General features: G+C 39.5%; 2 protein-coding genes across 3 annotated transcripts in view; both read right to left on the reverse strand.

Annotated features, from left to right (window-relative positions):
* LOC122657686 (eukaryotic translation initiation factor 2 subunit beta-like) overlaps window positions 1-4,145 on the reverse strand; it is a 23,629-nt gene extending 19,484 nt beyond the window's left edge. Inside the window, exon 1 of the mRNA XM_043852472.1 lies at window positions 4,139-4,145. The gene's annotated coding sequence lies outside the window, so the exon portion shown is untranslated. The remainder of the gene's footprint in view (window positions 1-4,138) is intronic.
* LOC122657687 (signal recognition particle receptor subunit beta-like) overlaps window positions 1-14,142 on the reverse strand; it is a 24,044-nt gene extending 9,902 nt beyond the window's left edge. Inside the window, exons 1-2 of one of the 2 annotated variants that reach the window (XM_043852475.1) lie at window positions 14,012-14,142; window positions 12,593-12,741 (exon numbers count right to left, since the gene is read on the reverse strand). In XM_043852475.1, coding sequence (XP_043708410.1) covers window positions 12,593-12,731 — 139 coding nt within the window. In that variant the 5' untranslated portion in view covers window positions 12,732-12,741; window positions 14,012-14,142. The remainder of the gene's footprint in view (window positions 1-12,592; window positions 12,742-14,011) is intronic. The other variant, XM_043852474.1, reaches the window with a different exon arrangement.
* Between the last annotated feature and the right edge of the window lie 6,439 nt (window positions 14,143-20,581).

Below are 20,581 nucleotides of genomic sequence, written 5' to 3' on the forward strand. Positions count from 1 at the left end.
GATAACAAAGGGAAACACTGTTCACGACACTGTCCGCGTGAACAGTGTCACGGCCTAAATTACAATTCTACCCTTGTTCAAAAGTGCATAAATAAAGCATAAATAAAATACCAAAAATACCCTTATAATATCGGGTAAGACATCTCAACACTCCCCCTCAAGTTGGGGCATAGATATCACACATGCCCAACTTGACTAGACTAGGATAAAACAACTTCCCACTCAACCCTTTGGTGAAGACATCAGCCAGTTGATCTCCAGACATCACAAAAGGGATACAAATCTGCCCACTCTCTAACTTCTCCTTGATGAAGTGTCTGTCAATCTCCACATGTTTGGTACGGTCATGCTGCACTAGATTGTGGGCAATGCTAATTGCTGCTTTGTTGTCACAGTACAACATCATTGGAAGATGAACAGAACCACAGATATCAAGGAGTAAACTCTGAAGCCACAGTAACTCACATATGCCCTGGGCCATAGCACGGAATTCAGTTTCAGCACTAGATCTTGCCACAACATTTTGCTTTTTACTCCGCCATGTGACCAGATTTCCTCCAACAAAAGTACAATAGCCAGAGGTAGATTTCCTATCAGGGTTACCACCCCAGTCAGTATCTGTGTAAGCCTCAATGCGAAGATGGTCATGAGGAGACAAAAGGATCCCCTTTCCTGGAGCTGACTTCAAGTAATGGAGAATACGAAGAACAGCAGCCATGTGAGTGGAATAAGAATCATGCATGAACTGGCTCACAAGACTCACAACAATGGCAATATCTGGTCTGGTGTGGGAGAGATAAATCAGCTTGCCCACCAATCGTTGATAACTGCCCTTATCAACAGGTTCACCATCCTTCTCTTGCAGACGGGTAGTATCTTCCAAGGGAGTGTCACAAGGATGAAAACCAAGCAAACCAGTCTCTGATAGTAAATCTAGAATATACTTTCTCTGGGAGAGAAACATGTCTTTTGGAGAACAGGCAACTTCAATCTCAAGAAAATATCTTAGCTGTCCTAGATCTTTTATGTCAAATTCCCGTCCCAAGAAAGCCTTTAGGTGAGAAACTTCATCTGTATCATTACCAGTCACAACTATGTCATCAACATAAACTATGAGAAGAGTGACCTTTTCTCCCTTTCGCTTGATGAACAGTGTGATCAACATTATTCTGTTTGTATCCACAGGAGACCATGGCTTTATGAAACCTACCAAACCATGCCCGTGGAGATTGCTTCAACCCATAGAGTGCCCTTTTGAGCCTACAAACTTTCCCATGGGTCTTGTCAGAGGAAAAACCCGGAGGAACATCCATATAAACCTCCTCTTCCAACTCCCCATGAAGAAATGCATTTTTTACATCCAACTGCTGTAGGTCCCAGCCAAAGTTGACAGCACAAGACAGTAAGACCCAGACAGTGTTCAACTTCGCAAGAGGGACAAATGTCTCTTGGTAGTCGATCCCATAAGTCTGAGTGAAGCCTCTGGCCACAAGTCTGGCTTTATATCTATCCACTGTTCCATCTGGCTTCTGCTTGACAACAAATATCCATTTGCACCCGACTGGTTTCTTACCCGAAGGAAGAACAACTAGCTCCCATGTCTCATTTTTAAGTACGGCCGTCATTTCTTCCATCATGGCTGCCAAGGAATTAAGTATCGGAGCGTATCGTATCGTCTCGGCCGATACGTCTCGGTATCGGTCATGGCCGAGACGAGACAGGTCGAGACGTATCTTTTTTTTTTTAAATGTAAATGTCTCGAATGTATTGGTATGTATCGACCGATACATATCGATAGATACGATCGACGATTCGTATCGATCTGAGCAGACATGATTTAAACCATTATTTTATTATTTTTGAAATAACGATACATATCGAGACGTCTCGGTATGTATCGATATGTATCGACCGATACATACCGAGACGTCTCGATACGTATCGGCAACTTAAAAACCACATGGGCCCAAGTCTTCTCAAAACAGAAAACTCGAGCAGGAGCAGGCTGGCCGAAAAAAAACAGTTCCAGCTTTGAAAAACCATAAAAAAAACATCTTTAAACTTGGTTTTTGCCAAAGATTTGTTGAGGGCTTTGATTCCTTTGCCAAAAACAATCCTAAAGGAGGTGAAATCTCATCATTTGCTGCATCTAGCAGCCCACATTCGAAATCAAAAGGTGTTCTTGAAGGGCAAGGTAGGTTTTTTGAAAAAAACTTGATTCTTTTGTTTAAATCTTTGATTTTTGGTATTTTTTTTGCTATGATTCAAAGGGAATATGTTAAACTAACTTAGTATTGCATTCTTTGTATACATTTACAAAGATTTGAGTTCAAAATCCATGTTTCTTTGCATTTTTTACCCAAAACCGAAAATTGCTTCTTTAAAATGATTTTTTTTTTTAATTTTCTTCTAAAATTTAAAACAAATGCTAATGTATATAATATATGTACTATATTATGTATAGATCTATCACATTCCAAGAAGATTATATATTTACCCTAAAATCTATCACAATAGTCACTCCTATTGTTGACGACCCTTACAGACATGACTTTGATCCAGCCCGAAATTCTTCATGGCAATTGAGTGACTTTACATGTAAGAAATTTCATCTTTTAATCTTTTATAACAATTTCAATGTGCCGCACTTGTCTGGTTATTGATTATTCACAATTCTTAGTATATATGCATGATATATGACACAAATTGCTTGTTTATATTGTTTTTATTGTCCAAAAGTGTATTTCCATATGTATTTTGATCATTTTCATGCGTTTCTGCACCGATCGATACGTATCTCCGATACGATACGATACGTCTCTTAAAATCGCCCGACCGATACGATACCCGATACCGATACTTAAATCCTTGATGGCTGCTTTCCACTTTGGATCTGTAATCGCCTCTTGCCATTTTTGAGGAATAGAAACAAAAGAAAGAGAAGAAACAAATGCACGATAGGAAGGAGATAAAGCATCATAGGAAACAACATTGGAGATGGGGTATTGGGTGCATGACCTAACGCCTTTACGAACAGCGATAGGTAAGTCAAGGGAAGGATCCTTACCAGATGATGTAGCAAGGTCTGGATCTGGATCAAGTGCAGACGATTGAGGAGGTGGTATGGTGGTGGTGGTAGTCTCAACTTTTCTAGTGCGCTCCCGGGTATATACCTTATCAACAGGGATTTGACTGACTAGTCTACGCTCCCCCTGAATAGGAGCCACTGTAGGAGCTGAAGTTACAGAGGGCTCCCCCTGAATAGAAGCCGGAAGAATAGCAGACACATCTTCAAAACCCTGATCCTACTCCCCCTAAAGAGGTGTCTGGGAATAATATGACAAGGACTCATGGAAGACAATATCCATGGAGACAAAAGTACGACAAGAAGGTGGATGGTAACACTTGTATCCTTTCTGAGTCGCAGAACAGCCCAGAAAAATACACTGAATGCTCCGTGGATCAAATTTCCCATGAGGATGATGATTGCGGACATTGCAAACACAACCAAAAACTTTGGGGGGAACCACAAAGGAGGAGGAACCCTAGAGGAGATCAATGGGGGAACGACCATCAAGGACATGGGTAGGCACACGATTGATGAGATAAGCAGCGGTAAGAATGGCATCACCCCAGTAGTGAGAAGGAACCTGCCGTGCAAACATAATGGCCCGGGCTACCTCAAGGAGATGTCTATTTTTCCTTTCAGTAACCCCATTCTGGGCAAGTGTGTCAACACAACTGGTCTGATGGACAATACCATGTGCAGCCAAATAAAGTTGGAACTGACCCTCCATGTACTCTCTGCAATTATCACTGCGTAAAATGCGCAAGGTGGCATTGAATTGGGTCTGAACCATACGATGAAATAACTGAAAACAGCGGGAAGACCTCACTTTTATGGCTCATCATGTACACCCAAGTGGCACGAGTATAACAATCAATAAAGGAGACAAACCATCGATAACCAGAAAGGGAAGTACAACGGGCAGGGCCCCACACATCAGAATGAACCAAAGCAAAAGGAGACTTACTTCTTTTATTTAATGAAGAATAACTGGAACGAGTCTGTTTGGCCAAAACACAAGCCTCACATAAAAACCCATTCCGATTACAATGCTTAATCAAGTGCGGAAACAAAAGAGACAGAGTACTAAGGGATGGATGACCAAGTCGACAATGCTAGAGATGAAGGTCAGGGGACGAGGTAGACTGTAAATGATGAGCTGTAGAGGAAGCCGAATACAAAGTAGAAGGCTGACCCGGGTCAAGTAAGTAGAGACCACCCTACATCTTACCACCCCCAATCATGCACCCCGTCTCCAGATCCGGTATGACACAATGAGAAGGGAAAAAAGTCAGTTTGCAATTCAGATCTCTAGTTAGACTACTAAGAGAGAAAAGGTTGGTAGAAAAGGACGGAACATGCAAAATAGATTTTAATGAAAGGGTAGGTGAGCAGCGTATGGAACCCTTCCCATTAATAAGAGAAAGGGAACCATTAGCTACTCCAACACTATCTTTGCTAGAAGATGGAGAATAAAGATGAAATACATGGGAGGAGCCAGTCATGTGGTCAGTGGCACCGGAATCTATAATCCAAGGACTGGATACAGCCGATGCACACAGACTACTGACTGGAGTAGCTAAGGCAAAATTAGAACCAGGAGGGGCAGCAGGTGCAGATGCCGTAGTGGAGGCAGCGAAGAGGCCTGTAGCATGCGACGGAGAGCTAGGAGCTCATCCTGAGTCAGCCCAACGTCAGATGAAGGGGCAGCAGCAGCAATAGTAGGAGAACCAGCCATATGAGCCTTGGGCTTAAACTTCCCACGGCCTTTCTTTTCCTCAAAATCAGCAGGCTTCCCATGGAGCTTCCAGCATTAAGCCTTGGTATGATAGAGCCTGTTGCAGTGTTCACACTTGACAAGACCTTTAGGGACAGCAGTACCACCATCAGTAATGGTAAGAGAAGGAGTACTGGAAGCAACTTGCAAGGCGGATTGATTAACAGTAGAGGAATGCAGCATAGTAGCCCGACAAGATTCCTCATTATGAACCAAGGCAAAGGCCTGCTCTAGGGATGGAAAAGGGGACTGCCCAAGTACTTACACCCGAATAGGATCAAACTCCATATTTAGTCCAGCCAAAATATCATAGACACGTATTTTGTCAACGTGTTTGCAATAGGCAGCCAGATCAGTAGCAGTAGCAGGCTGATAGTCGGAGTAATGATCCAATTGTTGCCACATGTTCTTGAGGGCAGCATAGTATTTGGAGACAGAGAGCTCCTGTTAGGTAGTAGCATTAGCCTTCTTTCTAATCTCATAGACCTGTGCATCATTCCCAATGCGACCATAAGTCTCTTTGGCACCATTCCAGATAGTATGGGCTGTGTCCAGTAGAAGAAAACTGTCTGAGATATCCCCTTGCATAGAATGGATCAAGTAGGACATCACCATCGCATCATTAGATAACCACTTGTTGAGCTGAGAACCCTCTTCCGCTGGTTTAGTTGTTGTCCCAAGTAGATGGCCAGCACGGCCAGCTACTGTCAAATAGGTAGACCGAGACCACTTCAGGTAGTTAGAGCCATCAAGTTTGATTGGGGCAGCAAGGGGAAGAAAATCAGTCCGGGGCTGGCCATCAATGCCAGAAGAGGCCGAAGAAGAATCTGAACCAATCATTGCAGCAGGTAACCAATCTTCAATGAAGCAGCAAACAGCCAAAAAATATCCAAAAAAAATTCTGGAATCGACCCCTAATAGAAGAGGGTTGTATTAGAGCAAAAAATCTCAGATATGTAGGCTGGGAATGATGTCGAATGAAGGCAGCAAGAGTGCCAATCAGATGCAGCAGGAACCAGCAGCCCAACCCCAAGATCGATTAATGTCAGGGTTTTGAAAAAAACCCTGAGAAGAGAGATCGATAAGGGACTAGGGTCTTCAACCAATCTGATGAAGTGAATACGGGCTGACAACAATATCAAATATAGATCCCACAATAGAAGATGCAGCCAAAACAGATGTAGAGGCCTGATCTCCAAAAAAAAATACGAATCTTCAAATCGCAAACAATTCTTCAGCTCCACTCGATTCAAAAAGGAGGTAGGTTGGCGCAGCAGCTAGATCATTACGACCACCTCAATAGTGTTGCCCTGATGGGAGAAGAAGAACCAAAAGAAAGGAAGAAAGAAGAAGGGAAGAAGCTCGATAGAGGGAAGGAGAAAAAAATCGAAGGGAGGGAGGTGGGTTTTGAAAACCTAGATCAGAGTGTATTTGGCTCTAATGCTATGTTAACAAAATAGGAATTTCGTGAATGGCTTGAATGATCAATGAGATCAGTCAAGCTCTCTATTTATAATAATAATAATAAAAGAGATTACAAAGGGAAACACTGTTCACGATACTGTTCACATGAACAGTGTCACAGCCTAAATTACAAGTCTACCCTTGTTCAAAAGTACATAAATAAAGCATAAATAAAATACCAAAAATACCCTTATAATATCGGGTAACACATCTCAACACTTGAGAAAGAGAAACCATTCCTAGTCACCAAATAAATACTTTTGTACATTTGAAGGGTGGCAGAGGTGCAGCATCAACTGAGCATTACATCCCTACATTCCTCATGAAATAAAATTGAAGAAACTTGCAAAAGCATCAAAAGTTTTTATTTTAGGTACTTAAACCATCAAAAAGTTAATGTCACCGAACTAGATGATTCTCGCATTCATTAGTAAACATCAATTACATATCCACTAATGAGATTGTAACCATATAATCACTAATAGTACATATCTGGAAAACTACAACCAAAATTCCATCCACACTAGCAGAATTCATTCCGCTCCGAAAGAGCCTTGGACAGAAAAGAAAAACAGAAAAGAGGTGTCTGTCCTTCTCATGTCCATTTGCCAACATCCAAAGAATCTGCCTTCTGCTATCTTCCACTCAAATTTAAAATTTAGTTACTGATTTAGTTGGTGATTGATTCTGAGTTGCCGAATTTGAATAAGCAGCTTGGAATGTTGGGTTGCTGATGCAATCCCGGGTTCCAAAACCCTCAAATTGGATTGCTATGGGCCCACAAGAAAAATAGATAACTTGAATTTAAGAACTTAGTGGCAATTCTGTAAATAAATGAAAGTTTTGGAAACCTATTGGGAAAAATAACAAATTCAAGGAATTAATGGTGAATAAAATTTGGAGAGGAGGGGCTTTCCTGGAATTTCAGAAGAGAGAATGGAATTATGAAATTCAACTTAAAGAATGAGGGCTTACTTGCAAATAAAAGGAAATTTATCTTTAGTAGCAAATAAAAAGAAAAAGTCCTCTTCTTCCTCACGATATGCAGGTCCTGCGATAGACCAGAACTGGAATCGAGTGAGAGAGATCCTTCGTATGATCACCAATTGAACTGAAACTATTTTGAGCAAGTAACCTCCACTCATATCCCTCGTGAATCCATCCAATAATAGACCTGGAGATCAAGGTTTAAAGCCGAGAAAATCTCTGCAAATTAGGTCTGGCAGCAGAGAAAAAACCAGACTCAAAGTTTTGCTTAAATCTCACAAACCAGGTGGAATTTCACTCTCAAATTTGGCAGTCTGAGTTGCCTAAGGGTTTGTCGACACCCCATGAAATATCAAGTTGGAAGGTCACAGTATGAGTGAAATCAGCTCCATACTTTGGGACTGCCAATATCGTTAGAACAGAACAAGAACAGGAAACGAAGGAACAACACAGAAGAGGGTAGATAAAAGAACTGAAGGAAAGAATAAACAGAAGAAGAAGATAAGAACACCTGAAAGGAAACAAGAACTGAACTTGGGGTAAGAGGGACTCACAACCGTGAGAAAAACTTCAGAATCTATATTGCGTTAATTACATGCTTGTATTCAAAGAGGATAAGAAAAGACTCCTAACTGGACTCTAGAACTGAAAACAAGTTTGAATGCAACTAAGACTCTATCTCCTACTTGCTATTAACGAGTCTAAAAGATAAAGACAAATAAAAAACAAATTACATAAATCTCTAATTATCCCTATGCCTAACTGCATCAACGGCAAGGTTAGCAAAGTCAGGAAGGAAGGTTAGGAAGAATCTAGTGAAGGGCATTCACTTGCCATTGAAGATGAAGAAATGCTGCACAAGAGATTAGTTTTCCTTTTGTCTTTGATGGCTACCTGGCCCTGTGCCCTGAATAAAGAAACCAAGGACTACTAAAAAGTACAGAAAAGTGGATTTGTTTTAGCCCTTCTCTGTATTTCTGCGTATATGTACATAGCTATTTTGTCTTTCTTCACAGTTCATACAGATGCTCCAATATCTACAGCTCTATTTAGCCAGAGAGAAGAAATGGATTTTAAGTCCTATTATTAAAAATGTAGTGTTTATAAGAATGTTCTCTGCACAAAATTAATCCATCACCAAGGGAGGTATAAAAGAAAGTGAATGCAAATAAATGTAGAACGATATAAGACATAAGTATATAGTTATAAGCCTATAAGGAAGTGAATGCAAATAAATGTAGAGCAATATAAGACATAAGCATATAATTATAAGCCTATAAGAATCTTACGGGCCTTTCTAAATATCACAAAAAATTCAAAAGTTTCATTTGTTTTCAAGCTTTTTATTTACTAGTGTAAGGAGTTGAGATTTTTTTCCCTTGACAAGTAGTGTTAAGAATACATTTTGGTAAGAGTATTGAGAATATTTGAATCATAGTTGTCACGGCGTCACGGCGATCCAAGTCGGTGGAGGGGTGTCACGTCGATATATCGACATGTCGCCCGCCATGGCGTTGCCATGGCGAGCATGTCGACCATGTTTTATTTTTTATTTTCTCTATTTTTAATGTCATTTAGTATGCTATAATATATGTCCTATACAATCAAAAATCAACATGAAAGTGTACTACTAATATACTATGGTTTAATTCATGAAAGTGTAATATCCATTAGTGTATATGAAAGTATGAAAATATCAAAGTACTGGTTTTTCTGCTATAACATTAAGTTGAAGGGAGAAAAAAAAAACTGAAATTATGGACTAATGGAGTTGAATATGTGCTGCTGTTGTGTGTGGCTGTGTGCAGGGCAAGAAGAAGAAAAAAGAAAAAAAAAAAACAGAGAGTACTATGGCTGTAACTGGAATAAATCCCTCCCCCTCTGTCTCTCAAATATCTCCCTGTGACTGTAGTCACTGTACAAGCAGTTGCGAAGAAGAAAAGAGGAAAAAAACAAAACCGAGAGGACTACTAAGTACTAACTGAAATAAATCCCCCCCCTTCTGTCTCTCGACTCTCTCCCTGTCTCTGTGTGTAACTGCGTATGTGTGGCTGTGCAAGGCAAGAAGAAAAAATTAAAAAAAAAACGATACTAATAGTGCTGGCTGTAATCACTAATCATTACCGGAGGCTGGGAGAAGATTAGGAGAAGAACTGAAGAAGAAGAAGAGGACTGCCTGGGAGGAGAAGAACTGAAGACCTGAACTGAAAGATCGAGTTGCCGGAGGACTGGGAGGAGGAAGAAGAACCAAAATTTTAAAAAAAATAATAAAAAATTACTTACCTGGAGTCCTGGAGGTTGCCGGAGGTGTTTGCAACTTCGAACTTCGAAGGCGTGAAGACCTATCTCGCCGAGAATTGCAGGAAGCCTTGCCGGAATCTCGACCTCTTCTCACGAACTGTTCCTCTGTCTCTCCTCTCGACTCTCGTCTCGAACTATTTTGGCTTTGCGATTTCTATTTCCCCCCCAATTAGGGTAATTAGGGTAATATGTTTGATGTTTCTAATTTTTTTATGTTAATGTCTATTGCAGGTGTATATTGTCAAGTTACACCTCCAATAGACATTAAAGAAAAAGCATCTAAGCTATTAAATGGTTTTTTTTTAAAAAATTTAAGTCTTAACTTTTATACATTCAAATGTACAAATATCGACCGACATGCCCATATATCGTGGTATGGCGTCCATGGCGACGCCATGGACGTCATATCGGACGATATTTTTACATTCACCATGGCGTACCTCGATATGTGCCTTTCCCCAGCGCCATGGCGACGCCATGACAACTATGATTTGTATGCCTTTGTTTCCATATTTGTAGTAATAGGAGCCATATTGATGCAGAATTATCACCAAACTGGGCTTCTTTTATTAGGAATAAGTCTAGGGTTGAGATATATATATATATATATATATATATATAGGTTGGGCCTTTGATCCCAAGGGTTTTCTATGTAATAGGCCACTTTAATGAGCCTAAACTAGTGGTATATAGGTTGCATACGGGATTAGCCCAATACTTAGTTTATTTTTATGTTTTTTTAATTGAACCAATTCAAATTGGTTGCATCCAATTGGTTCAATTTAAGTGATCATGTGACTTGGTTAAGTGGTCATATGATGTAAGTTGGGCTGGATTAGGACTCTATAAGTCCAGCCATGTTTTGAGTCTATTTCCTTTAGTATTTTAGTTTCCTAGTCAGTTTAAGTTACCTAATAGGTTAAGGATTGAGTTAGGCCTTTCCTTTTTAGAGTAGGAGTCTATTTTTGAGTCTTTTATATAATGTTGTAAGGGGGGCAAACATTGAATACGAATTTGATTAATGAAAAGCTTTTGTTTGCTGCCATTGCTGCCCCCCTGCTCTGTTGAGTGTTGCTCCTTATGAGTGTGCATCCTTGTGGTTCTATCAAGGTGGAAAGGGACTGGTGGAATCCGGTTGACTCCTTACGCCGTGACGGCTGGGAGGATCTTCTTCAATTCGAAGGTGGTTCTATCCTTCACATCTGTTCAAGCTGCTGCCAGTGGAATCTCCAGTAAGTTTGACACCCAATTTCTTCTGCTAACCCTCTAATCCTTTCCCCCAATCGATCCCCTTTATTTTTGGTTTGAATCCCATAAACCCTAACTCCATTAAACCCTAGATCTTGCTGCCCAACCATATTTAACCATTAGAATTACTTCAAATTCAAATCACAGCCTCTCCTTAACACCCCCTACACTAGACCCAAGCTGCTGCCCCCTATTTGTCTTTCAGAACCCTAAATCCCCTCACCTCCATTACAGCCCTAAAAACCCTGAAATCCCCACAGCCTGATTTAACCATCAGAACCAGCCCATATTTGGATCGAACCTTCCCCTTCATGTTTAGAAAACTCGATCCCAAGCCCAGCCCTTACATCCCACTTAAAAGTTAAAACCCTAAATTTGACCTAATTTCTAAAACCCGAAACCGTAACCCTAAAATTCTGGAATTTTGCATGCTCATCTAAACCTAACCAAATCTAACTTTCTAAACTCCCCAAAACCTGCCTAGTTTAATCGTATAAACTATATTCCCATTATCCTACCCTAACCCTAGGAATTGACCTAAATCCTAGTGCTGTCCATTCGAACCAGCAACCCCTTTTGTTATTTGATCATGTTGTTTGGCTCCTAGTAGGTCTCCTACCTATCTAGGACTACATTACATATTTGTTACCGTTCATTTGACATCCACAAAACTTTGAGTCAAGGCCCTATAGGCTCACAGACATAGTTTTTTTTTTTTTTTTCAAAAACTTCACCATACTCTAATCAACTGTGAAATAGTTATTTTGTTAGCATAACTGCTATCAAAGCATCACTGAGGCAACCTCCAATATGTTTTGGAGGATGAAATAACTGACCCAGTCAGTCATATAGCTACAAGTCTACAACTAGCTGACAACTTTTACGGGGTTTACCATTCGGCCTTTGACTTTTCTCTTCTGTTTAAAGTAATACCTTTATACTTTGTGTTACATTTGGCATTCAACAATAAAAACAGGGTCACTCTTGTTCATTTTATCTTGTGGCATTTCAGCACGCACTAATATCACGTTCCACTTCTGAGGTAGTGTTGATGTTTTATATTACACATTAAATTGACTTTTTATGGTCTTTTTTCTGGCAGTACAATATCAGATCCGTGATATTCTTTATAAAAAACTACATGATTTTTTTTTTTGATGGACAAGTCAACAGTTTGCTTTGAGGACCCAAACATGTAGGCATCAACTAACCACTTTAACAACCTTGGTTTAAACCATGCCATGCAAAATAAAGCATAAAAAAACAACTGTATCAACTTGCAGAAATACCCAATAAAACCTCAAGAACTACAAAATTTTCACCTGTTATCATTCTTAACTGTAAATATAAACTAGAAGCGTCCAATTCAGGAAGAGGATTACAAACTATAAAATCAATATTATCAAAAGACAAAAAAGATTCTAACAGAAGAACGAATCGACGCATGGAAAGAACTCAGCTTCTGATAAAAGTTACAAAGGAACTTCTATGAACTGATCCATCATCTCTCTCTCTCTCTCTCCTTTTTTCGTTTTTTCATTCTTTTTTTTTTTTTTTTTTTGGGGGGGGGGGGGTGTGGGGGAAGCTATTCTTCATCTCTTTTTACAACCCTCCTCTCTAACAAGTAGATTTTCCTTTACAGCACAATAGCTTATTTTTCCCCTTTCTGTTCCCTACTGCCCTTTCTTTTGCTATAAGCATGAAGTAAGTGTTCAAGTATACGAAGTTATGTGACAGCAGATACTTACATAACAAGAGAATAACAGATGTTAGAAATAGAACACCAATAGCAACATACAACTGTGAAGCTGGAGTCTGATCAAGCCAGTGCTCCACTTGATATAGCCATTGTTGCAGTTGATTCATCCATTTCTCCATCCCTTCCATTTGCCTACTTCTGTATTTCAAAATGGTATAATAAATGGCCAAAAGAAGCAAGATAATCACTGAGAAACAACTGTTCTTCTTGGGCATTCATGCCATGAAATTACAAAGATAATTATCAGTACACATTTGGCTAGCAGCAGCTCAAATATAGATCTATCTAAAAACTGAGAGAGGTGTGAGAAGAGAAAGCAGTATCATAAGTCTGTCCAAGTCGCATCAGTTAGAGTGGCAGGAGGCATAAGTGCATAACCATGTCAAAGAGAAAACCTTTGTAACAACTGTACTACGTAGGAGTCTAGAATTCATTGGATTAGGTCCACTGTGAGTCCAAAGATTATGGGTATTAGATTCTAAAAACCACACACAAGTCCATGTGACAGATTCCAATATTATAATTCTCCTATCAACAATGTATCTTCATTAATGCATCCTAAAGGATTTCTTTCCTTTTAGTTACTTCTAAGGGTCATGGCCAAGGGATACTCTCTCTCTTCATTTTTCTTCAAAATAGTGGGTAAAATCCTCTGTAAACTCTTACATAGAGCCAGCTATTAGGTCTCCTAAAAGGTCCTAGCCCTAGAGTAGGTTCCGAGAGGTTGCAGCTTCACAACCCCGAATCACAAGCTACACTAATATCTTTCGGTGCTAGTGAAGAGACATTTTGAGAAGCTGAGAAGCCGAAGCAACAAGTTGTGCCAAGAATGCCCTTAATGATAACCATTTCAAATTCCAAAAAAATCGTGAGATTTCTGTTTCGTACTATGAACTTTTGGATATTTCAAAAATCTCGGAATACAGAATTTCATTAAAAAATCTCCCGCAGATTTTTCTTTATTCTGTAACTTATTTAATGAAATTTTCACCTCCTTCTATCTTTTAACATATTTAACTTTTCAAATGAAGACATAATGGACGAGTGAAGTATAGAAGTGGGAATCTGTGAATCGTTAGGATTTCGGAAAGATTAACGGGCTCGAAGGAAGAAGGAGAACAAGGAATCAGCAATTCCGTTTCAGCCGATGCTGATGCAGTGCGTGAGAGACTGAATGAAAAATTGTGGAGAATAAATATAATTTTAGGCAGATTTCCAACTCGCACATTCATAATCGACCAAATCCTCACCTTAAGATCCCTAGATCATTCCCCGAACTGATATCTTTAAAATCATGACAACTTAGCAGTGAACAATTATAACTTTCTATCAAACCCACTCCAGGAACATTAGCAGAAACCGAAACACACACATACACATACACAAACACATAGAGATGCATGCATACCACAGCCAGAGAGAAAGAGGTATCTCGTCTCCTTCGTACCCTGCTGCAGAGAGGATAATGTGAGTGGGGGCTTCTCCGGTCGATGCCAAGGGTTTCGCCCACCGAAACGCATCAGATAAGAGAGAGAGAGAGAGAGAGAACGTACCTGTTTGCAGAGAGGCGAATGTGAGGAAGCTCGTCTCCTCCGTTTGCTTCTCAGCGGGAAGAAAGATGTCAGACTGATGACAAGGAAGAGGTCGAAGGATTTTTATATTGGAATTTAAAGTATTTATTTTACTATACATTTTAAGTGGCGAATAAATATTATTGGAGAAAAAGTTCTCGGGTTTACCAAAAAAAAAAAAAACATTTTCTTGGGATACACAGCCACACATGGGCCACGTCAGACATAGTTGACGACGAAATGACCGTCCCACCCCCATTAAAGGTGGAAATTCTGCCCTCGAGATGCAACAATGCACTCTATAGGGCTGTGGTGGCCAAGCATAGCAGCCACTAAGGTGGGGGGTGAGAATTGGGAGAAGCCTGGGCACACCTTCTTCTCTGTTGGTGATTAGAAGAATGTCGGGGTTAGGGTTCGAAAGGGCCGCTGGGGAAGGAGGGTTTTCAGATTTGAAAACGAGACGATGGGTTTTTGTTTTGTTTAAATGGTCAAACGGTTGGAGCCCAGATCGATTTGGTAAACCCAACCGGTCCATCTTGGGTCAGCTTCCATTCAACCGTTGTTAACTCAAAGTTATTAAATTTCAAAATCTAACCGTTGAAATATTCACTTTACAGGTGTCAAACACAGGATGAAGGGCAAAAAGATGGCTGCTATAGCCAAGGCCATAGAAGATCTGGATCCCTAGGTAGATAGTATTTGGAATATCTTTAGAAGAGCTTAGTGTTCCCAAAACTTGTGAGAATCGCTCTTTAGCTTTTTCATTTGTATATCTACCTTCATAGAGGTTTTTCTTGTGTTTCTTTGGTTATATTAATGTGGCTTGTGAGCTTTGTGTTTCTCCTTGTTTGTCAAATTGATAGTTATTGTTGAGTTTCAAGTGATAAACCTTGGAAAAACCACTTGGTTTGGATCTGATTTGCGCACACACACACATACATGGGTTATGATTGAGCCCGATAAAAGTATTGCAAGAGGTTGAGTTAATGGTGGAAAAGTCGAGCGTGAGTGATAACACTTGGGAGTGGACGTAAGCAAGTTGTCGAACCACTATAAATCTTGTGTGTGCCTCATTGTTTTTTTACTTTTCTCTGCTAAGATCGTTTTGCATACCCTCTTCCCACAACATCTCCTTGGGTAATCATATTTAGGTTTTGAGTGTTTTGCAATATCCATTTGAATTTTTTTTTTATTTTAACCCAATTCACCCCCTCTTGGGTCGCCACGATCCTAACAATTGATCCCAAGAAGATGAAAATGGGTTTGTTTTAAAAATGGTTTAAATGTCAATAATGCCCTCAATTTGAGTTGTTGGTATAAATGTTCATTGAAGGTTTACAACACAAATACAAATAAATAATTTATGAGAGAAAGAATGGTACCTGGGGGTGCCCTCTATGCCCTCTCACATGGGCGCGAGAAAAGATAATCCATCGTTGCAAGTTGGTGCTCATGCGCATGCTACCATTGGCCCATTTGGTAGTGCAGTGGCCACGCGTCCAAGCATCGTTCTTTTTTTCCCATCATTTATTGTCATAAATCACAAACATCTCCTTATAGTTGTGTATGAATTTCAATTTATTTAGATTTATATTAATTAGAAATAAGGGTCATAAATCATACCAAACACTTGCAAAAACTAAAATACGTTAGAGTAATAGAAATATAAATAATGCCAAATAGAGTCTTAGTAATTGTAGAAATAGTTTTTCCCCTATTCTTTGTGATTAAATTGTTATATAAACCCTCGTATTTCTTAATTTTTGCTTTTCCTACTATCTTCTCAGCTTCATCTCTACCAAATTTATACTTTTTTAAATTCTTATCATTCTTAGTCCTTTGCTAAGGTATAAACTAGATTTCTTAATCTTAACAGTTGCTTGAACGTCATCATCCCACTATCAAGTTCCCTTAGATGAATGTCCCTTTCCTTTAGATTCGTCTAAATTCTTTCTAGGAACATTCTTAATATAAGTAGTTGTCTTATTCCATATCATTTTAATGTAGTCATTGAAGGGAGTCCCACTTTCTTTGCAATACTAATATATGAGTAAATGTCTCAGTTTTCTCCTTTTTAAGTTTCACCATCTTAAAATATGGCAAATAATCTCACATTTCTTACGATTCAACGTTTTAAAATACAATTCTATTACCATTAATTTATGTTCCGTGGTTAAGCTCTCAACTAGTGTAACCTTAATCTTTGCATAATATCCTATCAGTACTTCTAGTTAGAAAGAGCTCTATGCAGACGCTGAATTTTGGCACCTTGGAAGTATGACTCGGCGATGATGATCAAAGATCAACTGACTCGTGTGGTGACTGAATGGCAAAAATTACCAAATTACCCCTACCCCCACTTTTTGTAACCAAACTGTCCCAAGTAGAGCCTAAACCCCTAGAATAGCCTTATTTAACCATTTTAAGCCCACAAGTAAAGTTTCACATAAATTTGGCACATTTTATAAAAATAACCGTTTTGCCCCTGGCACGGTACTCCTTATCTGGACCACCTGATTTAGTCCGAAACACTTTCGATGACCTCATTTGATCATATTAAGCTTTCACGTAAAGTTTCGATCAAATCGGGTAACTTTTGTGAAAATGACCGTTTTGCCCCTGGCACGTTTCTCAGTATCTGGACCACTCGATTTAGTCCGAAACACTTTGGATGATCTCATTTGGTCATATTAAGCGTTGACGTAAAGTTTCGGCTAAATCGGATAACTTTTATAAAAATGACCATTTTGCCCCTAACCTGGTTATTGGTATCCGAGCCACCCGATGGACCCGAAATTATTTAGATGATCTGATTTGGCCATGTTGTGCTTACACGTAAAATTTTGTGTAATTCTGGTATCATTTGGACCTTGATCGGTATGAAAAAACCATTTTTGTATTTTGTTCGGTATCTGTGCCACTTTTGCGGTGAAATCTGATCCCATCATCCGTACGAATGTAAGGTACATGTCAAGAGGTTCGCGTTGATATGTGGCGCCTCAAAATCGGCCATTCGGATCAAAAGATATTGGTGTTTGAATGTGGACCCTTTAGAATGGAATATAAAATAACAAAAAAAAAAAGTTGACTGAACCGAATCAGACCGGTTAACCCGACCCGTCCTGACCCAACCTGGCTGGCCCTGTCGACAGAGGCTACAAAGCCTAAGGCCCAGGTGCACAGCCCATGGCCATGCACCTGGCCGCAACCTGCAGGCACGCTGTGCGCGCAGGTCAAGCTTGCCAGCCCCAACCCCCTTTTTTGTCAACCTGTATTAAATGTCCAGGGTTCATTCAGTCATTTTGTCGAACACATTTTTGCCTATAAGTAGGTTGTGTTTTGGAAGGTTTAAGTTCGGAGAAAAATTCAGAGAAAATTATCTTCATGCATTTCACAATCTCCTCTTTCAATTCATAGTCTGATCATATCCAGATTATACTCTTTTATTCAAATAAAACTTCGTAAATACCCCTTCATCACAAGTTTTGCCATTTGGAGCAACCACACTTGGAGCGGCTTTTGGAGGTTTCCGGTGACGCTTTGCGGCTAAATAAGGTTACCCAAGCTGAGCCCAGGCCCTTCCACCCTTCAGGAGTATTTTTATATATTTTTATTTATTTACATATATTTTCTTTGATTTTCTTTACTAAAAGAGGTCATTTTTTAGTTATAAAAATGTTAAAAATATCAAAAGAGTGATAAAATTCTGAAATTATCAGGGATGATGTTTTCCACTGTGTTTGATATTCATTAATTTTGGTGAGCTCCAAATCATGGTTTTTGTGACATTTTTGCCCCTGTGAAGGATTTTGGATTATGTAAAATCTGAACATGTGGGTGGGTATTTGGACAAAATTATTATGACCATGTTAAAGATCATATTTTGATTAGTGGGAATGGGCTCTGTTTTGATCCAATTCGGATCTGTGATGGGGATTTTGTATTTTTCGTTGTTTTCCCTTCTTTTTCAGCATTTTAATAATATAAAAATAGTATAAATGCATAAAAATTCACAAAAAATTATGGGATGCATATTTCATCATGCTTGATTTTATGGAATCATTATCCACTATCATGCATGTGTGATCGTTTTTATATGTGTTCCCCACCCCATTTAGGGATATAAATGTCATTTTTCTAATTATAATGAAAAATCCTGGAAAAATAAGAAAAAATGTTTTTATGCATGACATGCTGTTTTAGAATGCTTTAGGATGTTTTCATATGCATACATGCCCACCATGAGTCATAACCATGCACAAAAAGTCATTCTTGCCCTCGGGGCATTTTGGTAATTTACCAAATGCAATCCCATTGTGCCATCCTGTAGTCTTACTTGACATGTTTAGTAATTTCAGGATGTTTAATGACATATCAAATGCCTGAAATGACTTAAAAGTTCTTGTTCTAGCATTTTTACCATTTTGCCCTTAGGGGTATTTTGGCCATTTTGCAATCAAATCATGTTTAGGGTCCTGGAAAGGTTTCTATCACTTCATTTGCGTGTTTTAACTTTCATAAGCATGTCCTAAGCATGTTTTTTCTTTTTCATGAGCTTTTCATGCATTTTGCCCTCTAGGGGTATTTTCGTAATTTGGGTCATTTTGATCCTTAAGCCATTTTGTTTATCAAACTTATCCATGATAGTACCATTGCCCTAGGATCTTAATAATTTTTCACAATTGACCATGTTTTTTACCATAGAGTTAGGTTTTCTAACTCAGGTAAATCAACTAGATTAATTAGGGCGTATAATATACATAATCACCTAACTTAGGTGTAGTAATTAGGATTAAAACATTAATTTTAATTAGCCTAATTAGGTCCATAAATCTCAACAAAGACAATCAGAAACACAAAAAAAAATAGTTTAATTAGGTGCATAATACGTATAACACAACAGTATACAATAGAGTTTGGTCTAGGAATACCGGCCGTCGGCGGGGCGGTTACTGGGTGCCTAACACCTTCCCAGCCCGTAACTTGACACTTACTCAGAGATCTGGAGCAGACCATACATTGAGTCATTGGAGTTAATTTAGCGCCCTTCTCTGAAGAACGGGCACTATTTGTGGGTCCTAGACCTTGATCTAGGTGGTGACTCCCTACACCATCAACAGCAATCCTTGCTCCGCTCCCATACTCGGGTGCACGACGCCAGAAAAGAGGTCGCGGATCGATCTTCGTCCGTTGTACCTACACTCTATTTGGCTACTATTTTGTTTATTTCTTAAGGTTTATTCTCTCTTTTTAAAGCACGTGTTTCCTATTGATAAATCATAAGGGATAACAAATTCTAAAACTGAAGTCCCATCATCATTCTGGTCTCCGAAACCACATCTCTTCTTGAATTCTTTCATAACATCTATTATATTTTTCGGCATGTCCATTAAGATCTCCCCCTATTATCTTGTTTTTTTTTTTTTAAACTAATTCCTTGAACCAAACTATCTATTTGTTCCAAAAAATGTTTCTCAAAATTTCCAATGAGGCGTGCCATCCTCTCTCTCTCTCTAAGGGTTTAAAAAATAATCGACAGTTCTGATTAACTTCATGTCGGATTTTGGTTACAATTAAAAGACATGAGATTAAGTTGGCAGTGGACTCGTCATGCCGCCACTCACCATTACAAACAAGATCTACAAATTCCTGAATTTTGCTCGTCTCCAGGGAGCCCAACACGCCCAGGGTGTTGCTACCAGCCATTGGATTGTGCAGTATACATCCCTAGGCATAAACTGAGATGTGTGCAACACAGCTCAGCTATTGAATGTCCCCTGGCAGGGAAAAAGATTTTATCCAACACCCTGCCCGGGCTGCATGTGCAGCACCAGACAGAATGAGGTGTGAAAAGACCGCCTCACCCCTACTCTGTCGAGTGCTGCATGTGCAGCCTGGGCAGAGTGCTGCACAGGAGCCAGGTCCCCCTGACAGCACCCTGGGTGCTGGGCTCCCTGAAGACAATCTTGATCCCAGATTCCTACATGTCGGATTGAACCTAAAAAAATCCCCTGATTCGTTCTGTTATTCATCAAATATTTAAATACATGTACATTTGTAATTCGTCAGAACTGGATGAGAAGAAACTCTCATGTCCGATTCTGAAGTAGAGATGGATTGGCAAAGAAGGGGCCAAACTGTCCATATCTCCCGAAGTACAAATTAGGAATATTTGAGGGAAACAAGACACCAACTGCCAAAACTGCCAAAGTCGAAATGAGGACAGGCGGAGGGAATTATGAGAAATTGCCAAATTGTCGTCTCCTCGCGAACGCGCCCACGGTCTCAGACTCTGTCTTAGAGTGTCTTTCTTATCTACTCCTTACTCCGATAAAACCAATTTGTGGCTCCAATTTCGCTAAACTCTAATCCAACATCTACCGTCTTCTTCTGCAAAAATCTCCCCC

Source organism: Telopea speciosissima, chromosome 4, assembly GCF_018873765.1.
Source record: "Telopea speciosissima isolate NSW1024214 ecotype Mountain lineage chromosome 4, Tspe_v1, whole genome shotgun sequence".
NCBI lineage: Eukaryota > Viridiplantae > Streptophyta > Magnoliopsida > Proteales > Proteaceae > Telopea > Telopea speciosissima.